At 46.5% G+C, this 23373-nt stretch overlaps 1 protein-coding gene across 1 annotated transcript; it reads left to right on the plus strand.

The window, feature by feature from the left end:
• Positions 1-1586: 1586 nt before the first annotated feature.
• LOC310800205 (extracellular calcium-sensing receptor-like) lies at positions 1587-21826 on the plus strand (the record flags this gene model as incomplete). Its single annotated transcript, XM_083662791.1, has 6 exons — positions 1587-1813; positions 2026-2323; positions 2601-3398; positions 3510-3737; positions 3881-4004; positions 20913-21826. The coding sequence occupies 6 exons, from the start codon at positions 1587-1589 to the stop codon at positions 21824-21826; spliced, it is 2589 nt and encodes an 862-aa protein (XP_083518917.1).
• Between the last annotated feature and the right edge of the window lie 1547 nt (positions 21827-23373).

The raw sequence follows: 23373 nt of genomic DNA on the forward strand, positions 1-23373 counted from the left end.
CCTTGTACCCCGTAGTTATACTATAACTACACTCCTTAAACCCCGTAGTTATAACTACACTCCTTAAACCCCGTAGTTATACTATAACTACACTCCTTGTACCCCGTAGTTATACTATAACTACACTCCTTGTACCCCGTAGTTATACTATAACTACATATCTTGTTACCCTCTAGTTAAAGTTTAAATTCTCTCGTTGTACCCCGTAGTTATGCTATAACTACACTCCTTGTACCCGGTAGTTATACTATAAGTACAGACCTTGTTACCCTCTAATTCTAAATTCACTCCTTGTACCCCGTAGTTATACTATAACTACACTCCTTGTACCCCGTAGTTATACTATAACTACACTCCTTGTACCCCGTATTTATACTATAACTACATGCTTATTTGCGGGCTGTATTCTAAAGCGTTACCACTATTTGTCTTCTCGTTTTGGCTCAACATGAAAGCAGGAGTCGGTGGGAACCTGCAACACTCATGTGTTTTAAACATATCATTGCTGTACAATGGCCGAGCCACGCCAACACATAGCCTGTGAGTGTAGCAGACACATAGCCTGTGAGTGTAGCAGTAGCTAGCGTTAGTAACTGGGACGTAGCATCAACATTTAGACTGACTTACCGTTCTTTGTGCAGCTTTAAATGACGAACGAAGTTGGAAGTGGTTGCATCTCCGTCCGTAATTTTCGAACCGCATGTCTTGCAAACAGCAAGACGTTTCTTGTTGATTACTGCGTAGTTGTGATACGCGAAATAAACTATCTTTGGGATCATTTTGGCGTTCAATGAAGCAATTAGGAAGTGAAGTGACGTTCCTTCTTTATGGCTCTCTCCTGCAACTTCATTGGCTGCCATCATGTCAGTCAAACAAGTAGGTCTACAACGCTAGATCTGGGAACTGCGGCCTTCATGAACTGTTGGCTTTCTGGGAATAGCGTGAATGTTATCGTTAGTTGATTCAGGAAAATAAATTAAATTAATGCACATTTAAATAACACATTTTATTATTTGTGTTTGGAGGAAGGTATCAAGTCTTTTCAAGTCAAAAGGCTCAAGTCCAAGTCAAGTCACAAGTCATTGGTGTTCAAGTCCAAGTCGAGTTGCAAGTCTTTGTTGATTTTGTCAAGTCAAGTTCAAAGTCATCAAATTTGCGACTCGAGTCTGACTCGAGTCCAAGTCATGTGACTCGAGTCCACACCTCTGGCCAAAACTCATTAAGAACTTTCCAGTTTTGCACCTCCCTCCTCTGTCCTGTCCTCCCCGTGGAGCCCTAACATCACTGTTCATTACTATGTGTGATGTTTTAATATCTATAAATACAGATGCAAGCTCTGCCCTGCTCCTTTTAGGGTGCGCCTGCTGCTGCCCTGCAGTTTGTCTCTTAAGGTGTTGTAAGGACGTCAGTACGATTTTTTTAACCTATATCAGTCAATTTGGGGGGGGACCAGGGTTGATTTTTCTGAAATTCACTTCCGATGTGAACACATCTGTTGCTGTGATTGACAGGTGGGTCAAAATTTGCATTGCATTTTCATGCTGTATTTTCGCATTGCTCTTGGTGTTTAAACAGTCTTTAGTATGATGTCCACCCAAAGCTGGACAGAGCAGGGTTGGGTCCTTCTGCAGCTGCTGGTGGCATCTCTCTCTGGGGCTGAGGAGCTGGTGTGTCTGCAGATAGGGGAGCCGGAGATCCCTCAGCTGTCTAAGAATGGCAACATTATCTTGGGTGGAATCTTCCCTCTCCACTGGGAATGGAAAGACAGACAGGAAACCTACATGTACAGACCACCGCCACTGCAGTGCACAAGGTAAATCACACTGTAGCAAGCTGTTTGACATACAGTAAGATAGAAGATTAGAAGAGTATAGGTAGATATACAAAATAGATAAAAAAAAAAGGTTATCATGCTGAGTTATTAAATAAGAAATGTTGGCTCATCTCACTTTTAATTGTGTTTCATTTTAAGGACATACTGGCTATTATACAATAACAACAATATGTATAACTGTCTTGGTCAAGGTTGATTTTCTACGGGTTCCAGTATGCTCAGGCTATGCTCTTTGCCATTGAGGAGATTAACAACAGCACAGACTTGCTGCCTGGCATCTTTCTGGGCTACAAGATCTATGATTCATGTTACTCCATTCCAAGGGCAATAAGGGTGGCACTGGCCTTGGCTAATGGTAATGAGGATATATCCACAGCCTCCAAGGCACCCTGCACCAGACCAGCCCAAGTGCAGGCCATTATAGGAGTGGATCCCTCCTCTCTTTCAATGGCTATATCCACTGTCATTGGACCCTTTCATATCCCATTGGTGGGTAGCTTTTTTTAGCTTTTATTTATTTATTTACTTATTTATTTATTTGACACTTAATGTATAATCATGTACTGTAATGAACCTTGGCCACAGTTTGATCTATTTATTTAGTTTTATTTTCTCGATAATACAATAATCATTATGCTGCAATTTGTCTGACTGCTCACAGTAAAGGACGTTTTAAGAGAGTTACTGTTAATGTGCTCTATTTTCCTGTTTTGTTGTTGTTTTTTTCATCCTCATCATGGGAATATCATTCCTTTCTACTCCCTAGATCAGCCACTCTGCCACCTGTGCTTGTCTCAGTGACAAAGTCCGGTACCCATCCTTCCTCAGAACGATACCCAGTGACTTCTACCAGGGCAGAGCTCTGGCCCAGCTGGTCAAGCAGTTTGGCTGGACTTGGGTCGGGGCAATTAGGAGCAATAATGATTATGGCAATAAAGGCATGGCCATTTTCACAGATTCAGCCCAAAAGCTGGGCATCTGTCTAGAGTACTCTGTATCCTTATTTAGAACAGATCCACCAGAAAGAATACAGGCAATAATTGACATGATCAAAGCTTCCACTTCCCAGGTGATTGTCACTTTCCTCGCCAGCTATGAGTTGAAAATACTAATACACGAGATGGCCCCCCACAACCTGACTGGGTACCAGTGGGTAGGCACTGAGGCCTGGATCATTACCCCCTACTTTGCAACTATGAATGGACACCACATCCTGGATGGTGCTATAGGGCTGTCCATCCCCAAGGCTCATGTCACAGGCATGAGAGAGTTCATGTTAGATTTAAAGTCACTCAATGCATCTACTAATAATGAATTGTTCACTGAATTCTGGGAGGCACTGTTTGATTGTAGGTTCCACCAGAGAATGGGCTCAGGAGGGAATCAGAGATACTGTACAGGCTCTGAAGATCTGTCTGGGCAGCAAAACAGCTTCACTGATATGTCATTCATGTCCTACTTTAACAATATCTATAAAGGAGTGTATGCTGTGGCTCACGCTCTCCATAGTATTCTTGGCTGTAAAGAAATATGTGACAATAAGGTACAGCCAGATCCATTCACGGTGAGTTGTTATTGTTTAATAAATTGTTGCATGTCCATCATTCTCCAATGAGAGCTAATATGAGGTGGTTTACATTTCATTGAACAAGTAAAGTAATATATATCTGCTTAGATTCTGCAGCACATAAAAAAGGTTCATTTCAAGACAAAGGAGGGGGAGGACATTTACTTTGATGAGAATGGAGACCCACCAGCAAAGTATGACATCATAAACTGGCAGCCGAACGAAGATGGCAGTGTGGAGTTTGTCACTGTTGGTCTTTACGACACATCTTTACCTGCAGAAAAACAGCTAAATCTGCACACTAAGTCCTTAATTTGGGCACAGAACTCAGAACAGGTCAATACTGTATGAGCATTCATGGATTGTTAACTTGTGGGATTATTGTATCGTAATGTCGCTTTGATCAGAATTCCAAATGGTGACTTGTGAAGACAACAGCATATCAAAGTGTATCTCATACTGCTTTTTTGTTCATGCAGGTGCCTGTGTCAGTGTGCAGTGAGAGCTGTCCCCCAGGAACCCGTAAGGTCCTCCAGAAAGGAAAGCCGGTCTGCTGCTATGACTGTATACCATGTGCAGAGGGAGAAATCAGCAACAGCACAGGTACTAATGGATCAGAGGATAATGCCTGTAAATCCAATATCAGCAAATAAATCTTCAAATATAATAGCAGTATTTACATATATGTTTATACAATTCCTAGTGAAAATGGAGTTCATGATCAGTGCATTTGAATATGAAATTTGAGAGTAATGTGGAGTCTTGTTATGATTTATAGAACATGGCCGAGTACCATTATGTGATTATACTGTATACATAGTGTAAATTAATTGTAGATAATGCATAAACCAATTATAATTTTTTCAGGGTTTCAGGGTCAGAGGGGGCTGGAACCTATCCATGCATACATTTGGTGTAAAATGATTAATCAATTAACTATGTAAACTAGAAAACTGCACTCGGTGGGGTGCAGATCTCTGCCAGGACCGCGTTTGCACCCAAGCTGACCCATAGACCATGGGCTCTATCTTCCCACTGGCCTTAAAATAGCGTTTAGCGCCAGGCCAAGCGCTATTTAGTGGGCGTGGTCAGCGCATTCCATATTTTCCACTCGGCGCTACACCCGGCGTTAACCACTTAACCACGCCTTTTAAGCGTAGAATTATGCACAACTCTTGTCTTCGGTGAACTGCAATTACGCAATGACATTCTTCCTTTTGAAGCTCCGATCCACTCGATCCATGTCCGGGTTTTGGCTGCATGCTGTCATCTCTTCATGCCAATTTGGATATCTCAGCACATCACAGATCATAGCCTGAATAAAATGATTCAACCTACAGCCAGGCAAATACAGATCTGTTCAGCAGGGCTGATGGTCTCCCTGTACAATATAGAATGTTAACTATCGGTGATATTCCTGATAGCATCCAATTCCATGATCTTTATGTTGTAAACACATAACTTTCACAATAGTGAACAAGCACCCCCACTCGGCTCATTCAGGGCAGGCTTATAACTTGTAGGCTACCTGCTGCTCCTGCACATCACAGCACAGGCTAAATGATGCGACATAAATATACATTATGTAAAGTCATGCCCCCCCCCCACCTGACTGACCTTCTCATCTCCCATCGCCCCTCCCGTACACTCCGATTCTCTTCTACTGCCACCCTCATCATCCCCCCATCCAGACTCAAAACCTTTGGTGACTGTGCTTTCTCCCGCGCCGCACCCCGACTTTGGAACTCCCTCCCCCAGACCGTCCGAGACTCTCCCTCACTCCCCACTTTCAAAACCCGACTTAAAACCTATCTGTTCTCCCAAGCTTACAACCTCCCCTACCCCTGACCACCTCCTCCAAACCACCAAAACAAAATGTGTTTTTGTTGAAAAAGTACATGTCAAGTAAGCTCAGTCTTGTTGGAGCGGACATCACAGTACAAGTGTTACGGTTGTCACTCGACTATAACACGTATTTGCGACGGATATATAGGGCCTGGATTACATGTATGTTTCACATAGGGTTGTGTTTTGATTTTTAAGTTTTATTTTGTCCAATATTGAAATGTTCTAGAATTGCATGTTGTGTTAACCTAAATATTATTTATATCTACCACTTAGCCTACTTAGGCTGATTTGGTTGCTTTTTCTTGTCAAAATGTATTAAGCCTTAATGCATGCTGGGAGATGCACATGTGTGTCTGTGTGTGGCATTTGGTAGGGGAGTTAGCACACTGAATGAGGCCTGGTTTTGAAAAGCGCTAAGCACAAAATTAACTCATTGAGTGCCAGCCACTTTTGGAGAACGGACGCTCCCAGTGCCACAGTTTCAGAGCTTTTTTCAGTGATTTCTCGAGGCCCACAGAATATTGTGTGATATTACTATGTAAACAATGAACACGCAAAAAGAACGATGAGACTCTTTTCTATCATCAGCAAAAACAGGTTTATTGATATCATTTTCCGTTCTTTAGTTATCAGCCGGAGAAGATAGCTTGATTTAACAAAAAAGAGCAGTTTTTTTCTAGAAGCTGAGATAATGGCCCTTTTGTGAAATTAAACATTTCAAACACATCACTGACTCTGAAGCTAATTTTCTGATGTAGTCACACCTCAAAAATAATTTCCTTCAATAAAACAGTGAAGGCCAGGGAATTTTGTTTGGCAGAATAATATTTTTAGCTGCAACCAGCAGCGCTGCTGGTTGCAGCTTCTTGCTGATCTTGATTTGCTGCTGGTGGGCATCGGATATTCTGGCTTGCGTTTGCCAACCCTGTCCTGCTGCCTGGGTCTGTCTGGGTCAGTGTTGTGTGCTGCTCTGCGTGCCCCCCCCCCCCCCCCGCCCCGCCCCGCCTCAACTGCACACTCCTCCTTATGGGAGGTGGCTCTCTGCTGAATTTGCTCGAAGGGTGCGCGTCGGCGACATCCAGCTTTTTCCGCGTGTGTTTGTCACCGGCTACTACTGTATGCTTCCAGTTGAGAATAATAACGGCTGATCATGCGAATGGGCTGTCGGCGACAGCCTGTCGCAGCGGACATGGAGGAGCTCAATTGTGGGAGCAGATTGGCTGCTGCCTGCTGCAGGCACATCTAACGTTAAAACGCTTCATGCATATCGATGCATACGGATGCGATGCGATTTCCGTTTCCCCAACGACTTATTCTCTGTTTTTCTCTGCCTTTCTGTTAACCTGGAGAGCACTGTCGCCACCTAAGGGTTCTGTAAAATAGGTTATAGACCTCCAATAGCTACAATAGTTGTACAGGAGCTGCGGAAGGCTTTGATCGACGTCCCACCGTCAAAAAACGCATTGGACGTCGAAAGACGTCCGTGGCACTCTACGTCACTATTTAATTGGACGTCGAAAGACGTCCATGGCACTCAATGAGTTAACGCCAGTTGGGAAGATAGCATTAGGCTGGTATTCAAGGCCGAAATGCCCATTCTAATAATAATAATAATTCATTTATTTTATATAGCGCTTTTCAAAACCCAAAGACGCTTAACAGTAAAACAAAAGACAAGCAACAGGGAACAGAAACAGGCAACAGGCAACAGGCAACAGGCAACAGATACAGGGAACAGGTACAAATAACAGTGGCAGTTCAGGGCAAGGTTGTATGGAGAAGCAGAGGAGAGGAAGAGAACAGGAGGGAGGGGCAGGGGGGGAGGGGTGGGGCGGAGGGTGATGGTTTGGAGGAGGTGGTCAGGGGTAGGGGAGGTTGTAAGCTTGGGAGAACAGATAGGTTTTAAGTCGGGTTTTGAAAGTGGGGAGTGAGGGAGAGTCTCGGACGGTGTGATGGGGTGATGATGAGGGTGGCAGTAGAAGAGGATCGGAGTGTACGGGAGGGGCGATGGGAGATGAGGAGGTCAGTCAGGTGGGGGGGGGGGGGGGGGCTAGGCTGTGGAGGGCTTTGAAGGTGAGGAGGAGTAGTTTGAAGTCGATACATTGCTTGACGGGGAGCCAGTGGAGAGAGTGGAGGACAGGGGTGATGTGATCGCGGGACCGGATGTGAGTGAGCAGGCGGGCGGCTGAGTTTTGAACCATCTGGAGACTATGGAGGGAACGGGAGGTGATGCCGGTGAGGAGGGAGTTGCAATAGTCGAGGCAGGAGGAGATTAAGGCATGGATGAGGGATTGAGCAGCAGGGGGGGAGAGGCAGTGTCTGACTTTGGTGATATTGCGGAGATGGAAATAAAAGCTGATTTTCTAATTGACTTAATGTAGGAGTTAAAGTTGAGATCGGAATCAATAATAACTCCAAGATTTTTGACTTGATCCTTAGGCTTCAGGGATAGAGACTCAAGGCGTACAGTGATTTTAAGCCTTTGTTCTTTGGGGCCAAAGACGATCACCTCAGTTTTGTCTTTGTTTAGCTGTAGGAAATTCTGGCACATCCAGTTATTTATTTGATCAAAGCACTGGCACAATGATTCTATGGGGGCATAGTCAGCTGAGGAAAGAGTTATATACAACTGAGTGTCGTCTGCATAGTTATGATAGGCTACTTTGTTTTTTTGCATAATTAGGCCTAGAGGGAGCATATAAAGGTTGAAGAGAACGGGCCCCATAATGGATCCTTGAGGCATCCCACAAGTCATCCTAGTTAGGTCAGATGTGTAATTGCCAATGGAGACGAAGTACTTCCTGTCTTGAAGATAGGACTTGAACCACTGGAGGGCCGTACCCGATAGCCCAACCCAGTTTTCCAGTCTGTCCAATAAAATTGAGTGGTCAACAGTGTCAAATGCAGCGCTAAGATCCAGTAGCACTAGAATCGAATTTTTGCCTGAGTCTGTGTTCATTCTGATGTCATTTATGACTTTAGTAAGCGCGGTTTCTGTGCTGTGATGGGGGCGAAAGCCTGATTGGAGTTTATCTAGGAGATCATTTGAGGTTAGGAATCTATTGAGTTGTAGGTAAACAACCTTTTCAATTATTTTGGCTATAAAGGGGAGATTAGATATTGGTCTGTAGTTACTGATTACCGATGCATCAAGGCTACGCTTTTTTAGTAGGGGTTTAATAACTGCAGTTTTCAGGGACTCAGGAAAAGTGCCGGTCAAAAGGGATCTATTAACTATTTGCAATAGGTCTGACGACAGACAGTTAGAAACGCTTTTAAAAAGGCTTGTTGGAAGGGTATCGAGACAGCACGAAGATGATTTAAGGCCTTGCACAGTTTCCTCTAAGATGTCGTAGTCGATAACGCTGAACTGGGACAAATTTATCGAACTAGGGATCTGCGGGTAGGATGATGTCACAGCATTTCTTGGTGTGGAGCCACTAATAGCCTGCCTGATATTAATAATTGTATCCGTAAAAAAGGCAGCAAACTCATTACATTTGACAGTAGAGAGGAATTCAGGTGCTATACACAGAGAGGCGGATTAGTCAGTCTATCAACTGTGGCAAATAGAGTGCGTGCATTGTTCACATTTTTGTTAATTATCTCGGAAAAGAACGATTGTCTCGACCTTTTCAGTTCGAGGTTGTAGGAGTGAAGGCTTTCTTTGTAAATATCATAGTAAATGTGAAGATTAGTTTTCCGCCATTTACGCTCAGCTTTCCTGCAATCTTTCTTTTTGCATCTAACGGATGCAGAATTTCGCCAGGGTGCTTTAATCTTGCCAGACAGCAATTTTAACCTAACAGGCGCCACACTATCAATAGCATTCAGAATTGTTGAATTGAAGTTATCAAGAATCTCATTGACAGAAGCTGATGTGGGAGATAAAGAAAATGTCTCCATAAACAGCGCGCTGGTGCCTGCATTAATGTCTCGTCTTTTAACGGTTTGTGACCTATTAATGATCTCAGGGGAGATTTCCATTTCAAAAAAGATGCAAAGATGGTCAGACAATGCAACATCAATAGTCGACACAGAAGAGGACTTGAAGCCCCTAGTAATAACTAAATCCAGGGTATGGCCTCGGTTGTGAGTAGGCCCTAAAACATGTTGAGACAGATCAAAAGTATCAAGTAAGATATTCAGTTCTTTGGCAAAATTATCCGTCGGGTTATTATGAATATTGAAATCCCCAGCAATAGATATACAGTCATGTTCCATGAAAATTAAGGAGAGTAGATCAGCAAATTCAACGAGAAAGCTGGCTGAGTATTTTGTGGTCTATAGATATTCAGCAGTAACACAGTGGTTGAGCATTTCAGAATAGCAGCAAGGTATTCAAACGATGAGAAGTCTCCAAATGTTACCTGCTTACATTGAAACATATCAGAAAAGACAATCGCTACTCCCCCCCCCCCCCCTCTTATCAGCTCTGGGAGTGTCAATGAAGCTATAATTAGGCGGTGCTGATTCGGACAGAACAGCCACTCTGTTGTTCATATCGAGCCAGGTTTCGGTGAGGAACATTAAATCCAGATTATGACTGGTGATCAGATCACTGATGAGGATAGATTTATTTGACAGCGACCTAACATTAAGGAGTGCGGCTTTAATATTTTTAGAGCCTGGAACTTGTATCGTTTGCTTCACAAGGGGAATGGAGATTAAGTCTGATTTAGAGACAGATCGTGTTGGGGGGAAAGTATTACGTCCGTATGAAATCAAGACTGGTATCGAAGCATTGGATCGATAGACCAATAGTGGTTTGTGGGGGATGGCGGAGAGAGGGTGGGTGGGGGGGGGGCGGGGAGCAGGTAGGTTGAGGGGGATGTGAGGGAGGGGACTGTGGGGGGGCCAGGTTCGGGGTCAGGAGTGCTGGGTCGGGGGTGGGTCGGGGGGGGTGTGGGGCATGGCAGTATGGGAGAGGGCTGGAGGGCATGTGAGGGAGGGGACGGTCGGGGGGCCAGGTTCGGGGTCATTCATTCATTCATTTCATTTATTATTAAGGACTGCACAACAAGTCGGCAGAATTTGCTTTCGGTACAGCAATTGTTAAGCACATGAATATGTGTCAGCATGAGACATTACAGTACATAGACAGACATATGACAACATAAATACAGAACATTCAACATATATATTGCTGGAGAGGTTTAGTTTAGTTTATTAGGATCCCCATTAGCCATTGCACAAGGCAACAGCTACTCTTCCTGGGGTCCACAGTCAAAACAAACAATACAGATACATTACAAATATGCAAAGTAAAAGACAAAACACATTTTAAAATCATAAATTTAAGATAAACAAGAGAAAACAAACAAAAACTCACTCAACCTGGTTCTAAATACAGCATATGTCCATCCAAATAACCATGTAACCTCCATCACAATATTCCTAAAATACTATACAATATATACAGGCATATAATACTATAATATAATACATCTACCTATAGCCTAACTAATACATTACTATCCGTTTAACAATCATTATCTATTATCTGTCCACCCATAGTACATCCTTATGTTATATAACGTCTAACTATATTACTACATTAATTAGAGGTACTGTATGCAGTGAGGTTTCAGAGGTGAGTGGAGTTCAGAAACCTGATGGCAGTGGGAAAAAAACTGTTTTTGAATCGTGTTGTTTTGGTGGAGAGTGATCTGAAGCGCCGTCCAGAGGGCAACAGTTGGAACAGGTGATTGGCTGGGTGAGATGGGTCAGAAACTATTTTTTGTGCTCGTGTGATTGTCCATTTGTGGTAGAGAGTGTCCAGTGATGGGAGTGGGGTACCTATAATTTTTGAAGCTTTTTTATGCCTCCGCCGGCGAAGCCAGGCCGAAGGCATTATGGATCCGGGTTGTCCGTCCGTACGGCCGGCCGTCCGTACGGATGTTTGTTAACGCGATATCTGAGGAACGCCTTGACGGAATTTCATCAGATTCGCCTTAAACATTCACTTAGGCTCAAGGATGATCTGATTAGATTTTGGTGGTCAAAGGTCAAAGGTCAAGGTCACTGTGACCTCTCGAACGCCATTTTCAAGCTTGTTAACGCGATATCTGAGGAACGCCTTGACGGAATTTCTTCAGATTCGCCTTAAACATTCACTTAGGCTCAACGATGATCTGATTAGATTTTGGTGGTCAAAGGTCAAAGGTCAAGGTCACTGTGACCTCTCGAACGCCATTTTCAAGCTTGTTAACGCGATATCTGAGGAACGCCTGGACGGAATTTCATCAGATTCGCCTTAAACATTCACTTAGGCTCAAGGATGATCTGATTACATTTTGGTGGTCAAAGGTCAAAGGTCAAGGTCACTGTGACCTCTCGAACGCCATTTTCAAGCTTGTTAACGCGATATCTGAGGAACGCCTGGACGGAATTTCATCAGATTCGCCTTAAACATTCACTTAGGCTCAAGGATGATCTGATTAGATTTTGGTGGTCAAAGGTCAAAGGTCAAGGTCACTGTGACCTCTCGAACACCATTTTCAAGCTTGTTAACGCGATATTTGAGGAACGCCTGGACGGAATTTCATCAGATTCGCCTTAAACATTCACTTAGGCTCAAGGATGATCTGATTAGATTTTGGTGGTCAAAGGTCAAAGGTCAAGGTCACTGTGACCTCTCCAACGCCATTTTCAAGCTTGTTAACGCGATATCTGAGGAACGCCTGGACGGAATTTCATCACATTCACCTTAAACATTCAATTAGGCTCAAGGATGATCTGATTAGATTTTGGTGGTCAAAGGTCAAGGTCACTGTGACCTCTCAAACGCCATTTTCAAGCTTGTTAACGCGATATCTGAGGAACGCCTGGACGGAATTTCATCAGATTCGCCTTAAACATTCACTTAGGCTCAAGGATAATCTGATTAGATTTTGGTGGTCAAAGGTCAAAGGTCAAGGTCACTGTGACCTCTCGAACACCATTTTCAAGCTTGTTAACGCGATATCTGAGGAACGCCTGGACGGAATTTCATCAGATTCGCCTTAAACATTCACTTAGGCTCAAGGATGATCTGATTAGATTTTGGTGGTCAAAGGTCAAAGGTCAAGGTCACTGTGACCTCTCCAACGCCATTTTCAAGCTTGTTAACGCGATATCTGAGGAACGCCTGGACGGAATTTCATCACATTCACCTTAAACATTCAATTAGGCTCAAGGATGATCTGATTAGATTTTGGTGGTCAAAGGTCAAGGTCACTGTGACCTCTCAAACGCCATTTTCAAGCTTGTTAACGCGATATCTGAGGAACGCCTGGACGGAATTTCATCAGATTCGCCTTAAACATTCACTTAGGCTCAAGGATGAACTGATTCCATTTTGGTTATCAAAGGTCAAAGGTCAAGGTCACAGTGACCTAACAAATGCCATTTTCAAGCTCGGTAACGCCATATCTCAGTAACACCTTGACTAAATTTCTTCACATTTGGCTCAAATATCCAATTCTGCACAGAAACGCCTTGATGCAATTTCTTCCAATTTGGCTCCAACATCCACTTGGACTCAAGAATGAACTAATGGCGGAGGCATAAGTCCGCGTTGCGGTCGTTCTAGTTTATTATTCGTTGGAGTTTGTTGCGTGAGTTACTGTCCAGGTTGCCGTACCAGATGGTTATGGATGAGGTGAGGATGCTTTCTAGTATGGCTGTATAGAACTGGAGGAGCAGATTGGATTTTACTTTGAATTTTTTGAGCTGCCGGAGGTGAAAAAGTCTTTGATTGGCCTTTTTGATTATGTGACCAGTGTTATTGTCCCATTTGAGTGTGTTGCTGATGTGGGTGCCCAGGAATTTGTATGTGTCTGTGGTGGTTATAGGTTGTCCGGAGATGTGGAGGGGTGTCTTGGGGGGTGAATTCCGTCAGAAGTCTGTGATGAGTTCTTTGGTTTTGGAGGTGTTGAGTTGTAGGTTGTTGTTCTGGCACCAAGTGACCGCTTGGGCCACTTGGTTCCGGTAGTGATCTTCATTATTGTTGGTGATGAGTCCAGTTATGGTGGTGTCGTCTGCATATTTGAAAAATGAAACTGAGCTGTGGTGGGATGTAAGGAGGTTGGTGTAGATGGAGAAGAGCCAGGGGGAAAAGACACAGCCTTGGGGGGCACCAGTACTGAGGGTCAGAGGGGAGGACAGGAGGCTGCCTATCCTGACCCTCTGACGCCTCCGCCACAGGAAGCTTCTGATCAGATAGCAGAGGGAGAGGGGAATGTTCTGTCTGTCATTTTTTGGAAAAGTTTGACCGGGTCTATTGTGTTGAAAGCGGAACTGAAATCTATGAAAAGGGTGCGGATGTAGGTGTTGGGTGAGTCCAGGTGTTGTAGTGAACTGTGCAGGGCTAAGTTGACAGCATCTTCAACTGATCTGTTGGGGCGGTATGCAAATTGATGAGTGTCCAGCAGGGGGGAAGTGAGTTGTTTCAGGTGGGAGAGGGTGATGCGTTCGAATGATTTTATGACAACAGAGGTGAGTGTGATGGGGCGGTAGTCGTTGAGGCAGGTGATTTTATTGGATTTGGGTACTGGGATGATGATAGAAACCTTGGCACAGTCCGGAACAGTACAGTGGTGTAGCATGGAGTTGAATAGTCTGGTGAATGGGGGGGCGAGTTGCTCTGCACAGTGGTACAGATTAGCTGGGCTGACATTGTCGGGCCCAGCAGCTTTCCTTCTATCTATTTTTTGAAATTGCCTTCTCACCTCCTCCTCCGTGATGACAAATGGGGGGGGGGGAGAGGACTGGGGGGTGAGTATGGGGGCACTGGAGACTGTTCAAAACGGGTGTAAAAAGTATTTAATTTGTCCGGAAGTTGGGGATCAGAATTGGATATGGGTGGGGATTTTTTATTAATATTAGTCATGTTTTTTAATTTTTTCCAGACTGTTTTGGTGTTGTTGGGTGTGATCTGATTTTCTAAGTGTTTTCCATATGCTGATTTTGCTTTCCTGATGGCTGATCTGAGTTGTGAATTTGCAATGTTATATTGTTCTTTATTACCGCTGTTGTATGCTGTGCTCTTTTTGTTGCGTAGGAGTTGAATGTCTTTGGTGAACCAGGGTTTGTTGTTGCTGTGTATTTTGACTGTTTTGATGGTGATGTGTGTGTCCTCACAGAAGTTGACGTATGACGTGATTGCGTCATATGCCTCCCCGAGGCCGCCTGCGCCACTCTCCACACCTGGACTGAAGATGTCCCAATCAGTTAGGTCGAAGCTGGCTTTCAGAGTGTCGATGTTAGCAGCAGACCAGGATTTTACTGTTTTTTTGAAGGCTTTGGTGGATTTTATTTTCTGGCGGTATTTGGGGATGAGGAGCAGTATGGCGTGGTCAGAGTTGCCCAGCGGTGCCCGAGGGAAGGAGCGGTAGGCATCGCTGGAGGCAACGTAGCAGTGGTCGAGCGTGTTATCGCCCCTGCTGGGGCACGTCACCTGCTGTATGTAATTGGGGAGTTCGGTGGACAGGCTGGCGTGATTGAAGTCCCCCAACGCGATGACAGCGGCGTCGGGATGATGGTTTTCCACAGAGGAGATGTAGTTGGCAAGCTCGGTGATGGCGGTGTTTGCGTTGGCTGAGGGTGGAATATATACTCCGACCAGGATCACCGAAGCAAACTCTCTGGGAAGGTAAGACGGCCGGCATTTCACGCTGATGTATTCCAGGTGTGGGGAACATGATGAGTCGAGTGTTGAGCTGTTATTGCACCAGAGGTTGTTGATCATGAAGCAGATACCTCCACCTTTTGTCTTGGTTGATAGTACCGCCGACCTGTCAGCGCGGTGGAGAGTGAAGCCGGGCGGGGTAACCACCTGGTCCGTCACGGTGTCGTCCAGCCAGGTCTCGGTCAGGCAGAAGGCAGAGCAGTTTTTGAAGTCCATGTTGGTTTGAGTGAGGAGGAAGAGTTCATCAGTTTTGTGTCTCAGTGATCTTACGTTAGACAGTAGTAGGGTCGGGGGTGGGTCGAAGGGGCGTGGGGGATGGCAGAGAGAGGGTGGGTGGGGGGGGGCGGGGAGCAGGTAGGTTGAGGGGGATGTAAGGGAGGGGGCTGTGGGGGGGCCAGGTTCGGGGTCGGGAGTGGTGGGTCGGGGGTAGGTCGGGGGGGCGTGGGGCATGGCAGTATGGGAGAGGGCTGGAGGGCATGTGAGGGAGGGGACGGTCGAGGGGCCAGGTTCGGGGTCGGGAGGGTAGAATGAGGGGGCTTAGATGGACAGGGGGACTGGGGGATCACAGACAGTCCAACGCTTATCAGTTCGTTCATCCTGCTGGAGAATGGAATGGGGGAGGGGGGTGGGGAGAGGTGGAGGAGCAAAGAGGTAGAGGAAGGGGCAGCGTCCTCCGCTTCATCCTGGAGGGAAGATGTCATGGTTGGTTGTTGGTGAACTGGGAGTTCGCGGAGGGGTGTAGAGGCCCGGAAGGGGGAAGGGGGAGAGAAGAGGCGAGGGGGAGGGGGGGGGGCAGAGCCCTCCACTTCATCCTAGAAGCAGAGAGGAGGAGAGGGGGGGAGGGGGCAGCGTCCTCCGCTTCCTGGAAGGAAGACGTCATGGTTGGTTGTTGATGAACTGGGAGATCGCGGAGGGGTGTAGGGGCCGTGAAGGGGGGGGGGGGGGGATGGGATAAGATAGCCTCGAAGCAGAGAGCAGGAGAGGAGGAGGGGGGGCAGCGTCCTCCACTTCATCCCGGAAGGAAGACGTCATGGTTGGTTGTTGATGAGCTGGGAGTTGGCAGGGGGAGTAGAGGCTCCGAAGGGGGGGGGGGGGGGGGGGATGGGCTGATATCGCCTGCATGGCAGAGGATATTTTGTCTAGTCGGCTGGCCTCGAGTTGTGGCAACAGGGATTGTTGTTGATGAGACGTGTCGACTGGCAACAGTGTGACCTCGCGGCGAGGGTTGGAGATAGTGGAGAGGGGGGGGGGGCTCATTCCTGGCCGTGGAGTTATCAGATGTTGGGTGATTGATGTTGTAGATAAGGTTGGCAGTAAACAGCCTTGTGCCATCTCTGTTGAGTCGACCATTACGACTGTAGAGATGGCTTCGATCCCAGAAGAGATTGAAGTTGTCAATATAATTCACATTATACTGAGGGCAGACAGTTGAAAGCCACGTGCTTAAGCTCCATTGGGGGGCAGGGGGCCACTGATAAATGCCTCAATATCAAGTGAGGCTAGGAGCTTCAGTAGGTCCAGGAAGTCACGTTTTAGTGTTTCTGATTGCTGTTTCAGAATGTCGTTGGCTCCTATATGTAGGGTAATCTTGTTTAGGGAGCTGTGAGTAGACAGGACTTCAGGAATTTTCTCTGTTATGTCACAGATCATCTCATCAGGGAAACAGAGTGTAGCGGTATTGTTTTTAATCCCAATGTGTTTAATATCCGAGTCTCCGATGAGCAAGGATGTTATAGGGGGCTGCGGCCTGCTAGCTCTTGATAGCCTTTGAGGCTGTGGCCTGCTAGCTCTTGATAGCCTCCTAGCTTTGGGGCTACCTAGGTTGTCGGATAGCCGATGGGCCGGTCCAATATCCATATCGGCAGTCGATACAGGGCTACCCAATAGCGGTTGAAATCTGTTTACCAGCTGTAGGGACATCAGTGGTGGAGGAGCAAAACTCTTCTTTCCACCTCTCACAGCAATCCATGGCTGATCAGTGCTAGTGCTAACAGGGGGTATACTAGCTAATGCAGGCCAGCCCGTGGCTGAGCTAATTTCCGGGTGATAAGAGGCAGTCTCTGAGGGTCCAGGGATCACTAATCTTTTCGGCTTCGCTCCCTGGACATTCCAGAGGACAGTATCAGTTTGTTTCCCCGAGATAGCACAGGCTTGGGAGGCAATGTTTTCAGGAACATGCGTGGGCGGCTTACCCAAGGATGGGGGGGCTAGCAGACTGTTAGCATTCGTGGTATCTGTGATGATGGAAAATGCATGTACATTACCCGATGAGGGAGCAGCTAACGTTAAGTTAGCATTCGGCATCGTAGCTTCTGTGAATCCATTGGAAAGGGAGCTCTGAGGCTGTGTAGAGATAATCCCAGTGTCTTTCAAACAAAAGATGGTAGTTTCCAGTATTGCAATTTTTTGAAGGTGGCCAGTACATCCTTTACAGGGCGACATGCCCTTAGGTCAGTAACACAGGGTCCCAAGAATGTATATGGGCTGTAGTAGCACCGGAAACTCCTGAAGTTGTCATAGATCCACACCAGGCAGGCTGGTAGATAGAGGCCGCAGGCCGGGAGATAGCAAAAGCAGGCAAGCGATAGCAGCAGAGCACAGCTTGTACACGTCTGTACACTCTGAAGGCTGAAGCAGAAGGAGTATATAACAGATGAAGAGCAGGGGGCCGAGGACTGAGCCCTGGGGAACCCCCTGCAAAATAGAGGAGAGGGTGGAGGAGTGACCGGAGAGGGAGATGGACTGTTGTCTGTCGGTGAGGTATGAGGTTAGCCAGTCCAGTGCGGTGCCCTCAACACCCAGTTGGCGCAGCCTTTGGAGGAGGATGGAGTGGTTCACAGTGTCAAAGGCTGCGCTCAGATCAAGTTGAACTTGTTGAGGGCACCGGAGTCAGCGGAGGTGAGGAGGTCGTTGATGACTTTGGAGAGGGCGGTTTCGGTGCTGTGGAAGGGACGGAAGCCAGACTGTAGGGGTGCGTAGAGGTTGTGGGAGTGAAGGTGGAAGTGAAGTTGGGTGGAGACGATGTGCTCGAGGGTTTTGGAGAGGAATGGCAGGTTGGAGATGGGGCGGTAGTTGGAGAGGTTGGCAGGGTCGAGGGTGGGCTTTTTGAGGATGGGGGTGACGGTGGCGAGTTTGTAGACAGAGGGGATGTGACCTTGGGAGAGTGACTGATTGAAAAGGGCAGTGAGGTGGGGGGATGAGGGTGGGGAGGCAGGCCTTGGTCAGGGGGGTGGGCAGGGGGTCGAGGGAGCAGGTGGAAGACTTGGAGGTGGTGACAATGTCGTGATGAGGGAGGAGTCAACAGGGGAGAAGGCAGTGAGGGAGGGCGGAGGGGGGAGGGAAGATGATAGTGGCGGGGGAGGGGCGGAGGGGTTGGCAATGGAGGCAGTCAGGGAGGAGTGGATTTTGAAGATTTTGCTGTTGAAGGCGTGGAGAAATGAGTTGCAGAGTTCAGGGGAGGAGAGGGTGTTATTGTCCGGGGGTTGGAGGAGCTTTTTGACAGTGGAGAAGAGAGTGCGGGGGTTCCTGTTGGTGCTGTTGATGAGGGTGGAGAAGTAGGCAGATTTGGTGGCTAGGAGTGCATCATGGTAGGAGGAGAGGTGCTGTTTGAAGAGTTCGGCGTGGACAGTGAGGTGGGTTTTCTTGTAAAGTCTTTCCAGTTGCGGCCGGTCTGTTTCATCGTGCGGAGTTGGGGAGTGAACCAGGGGGAGGAGGAGGTGAATGAGACTGTGGAGGTTTTCAGGGGGGCCAGGGAGTCAAGGGAGTCAGTGAGTGCAGAATTGAGGAGGGTGGCATAGTCATCAGGGGAGGAGGGGGCGGAGTCAGGGGGGGAGGGCAGAGGATATAGTCTGGGAGAGAGTGGGTGGGTCAATGGATTTGATATTACGAAAGGAGATGGTGCGTTTGTTGGGGCGGCGGGGTGAGGGCAGGGGAGCAGAGAAGAGGATGCAGTGGTGGTCAGAGAGAGGGAAAACGACAAGGTGAGGGTTGGAGATGGGTAGAGAGGAAGAGCAGACTAAATCAAGAATGTGGCCTTTGGTGTGGGTGGGGAAGTTGATGTGCTGGGTGAGGTGAAAACAGTCGAGGAGAGAGAGGAAGTCAGATGTCAGAGGGGAGTCGGGTTGGTCAACGTGGATGTTCAGGTCATCGGTGAGAAGGAGGCGGGAGAAAGAGAAGAAGCGATGGTGAGGAGTTCGGAGAGTTCAGACAGAAAAGAGGGGTGGGGCTTGGGGGGACGGTAAAGAAGAAGAGCAGTGATGGAGTTGGGAAGTGAGAAGGCAAGGTGTTCAAAGGAGGACAGGGATGGGAGGTTGAGGTTGAGTTCATTGATGACTAGGGATTGTTTATGGAGAACGGCGAGACCCCCCCCCCATGCCCAGAGAGGCGGGGCTTGGCGATGTAACTGTAGTTGGGGGGGGGGGGGGGTGGCCTGATTGAGTGAGAAGAAGTCCAGGGGCTGTTGCCATGTTTCAGTGAGGAGGAGAAGATCAATGTTATTGTCCAGGATGAGTTTGGATATGACAGGTGATTTGTTAGAGAGAGAGCGAGTATTCAGCAGGGCAAGGGAGATGGATTTGGGAGCAGAGGGAGCAGTGGGGAGAGAGCGGAGGTTGTTGGGGTTAGCAGAGCGGCAGGTGGTATTGACAGGTGGGTGGGAGTTAGTCCAGAGTGAGGGAATGTTAGTGTCGGCAGAGTAGTGTAGGGTTGCGGTTATGGCGGGGTCCACGGTGGATGTAGCGGCGGTGGCGGAGGATGTTAGCCTTGCTGGCGGCGGTGAAAGCAGGAGCAGAGAGACGGTGGTTATTGTTGAGTAAGTGAAGGTCGGCAGCAGAGTAGGTGAGGCGGGGGAGAGATCGTGGAAGTTGGGGGGTAGGTGGAAAAAATAATGGTCCAGGTGGAAAAAATAAAAATGGTCCAGTGGGAAAGGATAGGAGGAGCAGTAGTCAGAGTCCAAGATGGAGGTATTATGAGGAGAGATGACAGTAATCCAGGGAGGAGGCAGCCCAGCCGTGCCATGGCGAGAGACCAGCTCCAGCAGCAGTGAGGGAATGCGGGGTAGCGATCACTCACCTGCAGAGATGGATAGCGGAGGTGGCGGGAGCCCACGAAATGGCGAGGTAGTGGAGGCTGCCTCCCAGGACGTGGGTCGTGCAGCGCAGCATGGCTGCAGCGATAGGAGGCGGCACGCAACGGGTCGGTCGTAGAGGGGCGAAGCAGATGGAGTCCAGGCAGTGAGAGGGAAATGATAAATCCAGTGGGAGAAGTAATCCAGAGACGTGTTGATCAGCGGAGGCGAGACAGGAATGAGGAAATGATCGATCGGTTTGACGGGTAATCCAGAGGGTAGTGGGGACGTGTTGATTGGCTGACGGGAAACGGGAATGATCAAACAGTTTAGCAGGGAGGATAGGACAGAGACACGGACGAGGACGGGTGGACAAAAACAAAACAAAATAAACACACGAACAGCTAACAATGACGATAAGTAAAAGTAAAAGACGTGGGCAGAAGCGGCAGTCGACAACAACAGACGCCAGCAGTGCTCTGAGCCCGGAAACAGAAACTGACTGTGAGGCTGCGGCACGACACTCGACACTCAACACATTCTGGTCTATTCTGGCACTGCGCCATGCCTCTTCAGCGTAAAGTGCATTTCCGGGGCCTAAAAACATGATGCTAACTTCCCGAGTCACGGGTAGTCAGGCGCAAAGCGTGTTTTTTTGCGTTTAATGCCAGTTTAGCGCCTAAGGCAAGGGGGAAGATAGAGCCCTGAAACTTGACTAAATAACAACAGGATGAGGTTAACTAAATTGTCCTTGTTAGTTTTTTATCATATTATGATAAAAGCTAACAAGGAGATTTGACACAGGACTAAGACTAAGAATTAAAAACATAGCCAACAAAATTAACCTCGGCCTGCCTGCTGCCACCGTTGTGGGAAAATAAGGGAGCTACTCGGGAAATGTAACATCTGTTTTGGTTTTAACTTGTAGATTCCATCACCTGTGAGCGATGCCATCCTGAATTCTGGTCAAACAAGAAAAGAGATGACTGTGAAAAGAAGGACACTGAGTTTCTATCATATGAAGAGATTATGGGTGCACTGCTCGCAGCGGTGGCCATGTTAGGAACTTGCATGACTGCTATGGTGGCTTTCATCTTCTTCAGATACAGGAACAGCCCCATAGTCAAGGCCAACAACTCTGAGCTGAGCTTCCTGCTGCTCTTCTCCCTGGCTCTGTGTTTCCTGTGTTCTCTGACCTTCATCGGCCGGCCCTCTGAGTGGTCCTGCATGCTGCGACACACAGCATTTGGGATCACCTTTGTCCTCTGCATGTCTTGTGTTCTGTTGAAAACTATAGTGGTGCTACTGGCCTTCAGTGCTACACTTCCAGGGAGTAATATCATGAAATGGTTCGGCCCTGCTCAGCAGAGACTCAGTGTTCTGGCTTTCACTCTCATACAAGTCCTGATTTGCATACTTTGGCTAACTATCTCTCCTCCTTTTCCTTTCAAGAATTTTAAACACTTTAAAGACAAAATCATCTTAGAATGTGCATTAGGCTCAGCTGTAGGCTTCTGGGCTGTGTTGGGGTATATAGGAGTCCTGGCTATGTTATGTTTCTTTCTAGCTTTTTTGGCTCGGAACCTGCCTGATAATTTCAATGAAGCCAAATTTATCACCTTCAGCATGCTGATATTCTGTGCGGTCTGGATCACCTTTATCCCTGCGTATGTCAGCTCGCCAGGGAAGTTCAGTGTTGCTGTGGAGATATTTGCAATTCTGGGCTCTAGTTATGCACTGCTAATCCTGATTTTTATTCCAAAATGTTACATTATCTTATTGAAGCCAGAAAAGAATACAAAAAAGAACATGATGGGTAAAATGCCATCAAAAGCATCATGATGAGTGAATATAATAGGCATACATGTAGTAGAATGACAGGAACTTGTTTCAGTGGAAACACATTTCGTTCACGAATAATAACTGTGGTTGCTGTCATTGACATTAATCCTAATCAGAGTTATGCTATTGCTGATGCTGCTCCTCTTGGTCCTCCTAAAGGGGAGAGGAGACTGCATGTGCCATCTACAAGGGCGGGCTTTTCCCTAACCCTAACCTAGATCAAATAAAGTAGATTAGCAAGATCAAATCTCTGATAGTGTGAACTGTACAGTGATCATATACATTGTATATGTTTATGCTGTATATTTTCACTCTACAGTTCACGTTGTGTTGATTTATACTGTAGCAGTCATGACTGCATGATGACATTCCCCAAAATACCAAATAGTGTAAATAAACATCATGGATGTTTTCCTTGTCAACTCTTATAGACGTGACAAGATCTGTCTCTAAATCAGGTCCCTGCGGTATCCATTAAGGTCAAATACTGCATCAGATTCGACACTGACTTCCGAAACCCAAACATCATGGAGGATCATGTTCACACCTCATCATTGTGGATTTATTTTAATGCCTGAATCAAGAATATCTATGACTTTAGTAGCTCCAGGTAAAACATATATACACATATATTGTGTGTGTGCGTGTGTGTATGTGTGCGTGCGTGTGTGTGTGTGCGTGCTCGTGCGTGTTTGCATCTGTGAGATGACAACTACTCTAACGGGACCGTAATTTTTTTTATTTTGCCCATCGCCACCCCCCCCCCCCATTTGCCATTTGTATTTTCATCATCTTTTTTCTATGATCCCATAATTACTTAACCTGCTCACACCGAGCCTGATTAATGACGTCAAACATTTGAGTATGGGATTGGCTGCTCTATTTCACCACGTCACTTTCTCCCGGTCCTGTTTTTATAGACTGATCTTTTTTCTTTTATTTTCTCCCTTACATGTTTTTCACTATAGCGTATATCTTTATGATTGGACAGTCTAATTATATCCTAAACATGTCAACAGTATGGAGTGTGTCCTGTCTCCCTTTCCCATCTATCCTCCCCCCCCCTTTTTTCAGTAAGCAGATGAACTGATAGTTCATATACTTACCAATTTTATTTATGTACGCATCTATCTATGTTCATCCACTCATTTATTGATTTTCTTGTCTAAAAAATTGTATTGAACTGGTAGACAGACACCCGGTGTATGATATCTACAACGAAGAGTACTATACTGTTATCTACCCATTGCATTCAGTACATCACTAATATGGGTACCCTATAAGTGCTTGTATAATGGAGGTATTTATTTTCATTTTCCCCTTTTATTTTTTACCTCTGATAAATATTTCCATGACCATTATCCCTTTTTCCTTACACGCATTACAGAAATTCAAACTCTTACTATACCCATAACGGTCTGCTACCATTATACCACTCCCTCCCCTCTAGCATTGATTCTGCAGACATTCCTTTATGCGGCACATATACATATTAGTCTATATCGGATACTGTATTTAATATCATTTAGGGTATTCCATATCTGTTG

Source organism: Poromitra crassiceps (assembly GCF_964638095.1).
Source record: "Poromitra crassiceps genome assembly, chromosome: 2".
Classification (NCBI taxonomy): Eukaryota; Metazoa; Chordata; class Actinopteri; order Beryciformes; family Melamphaidae; genus Poromitra; species Poromitra crassiceps.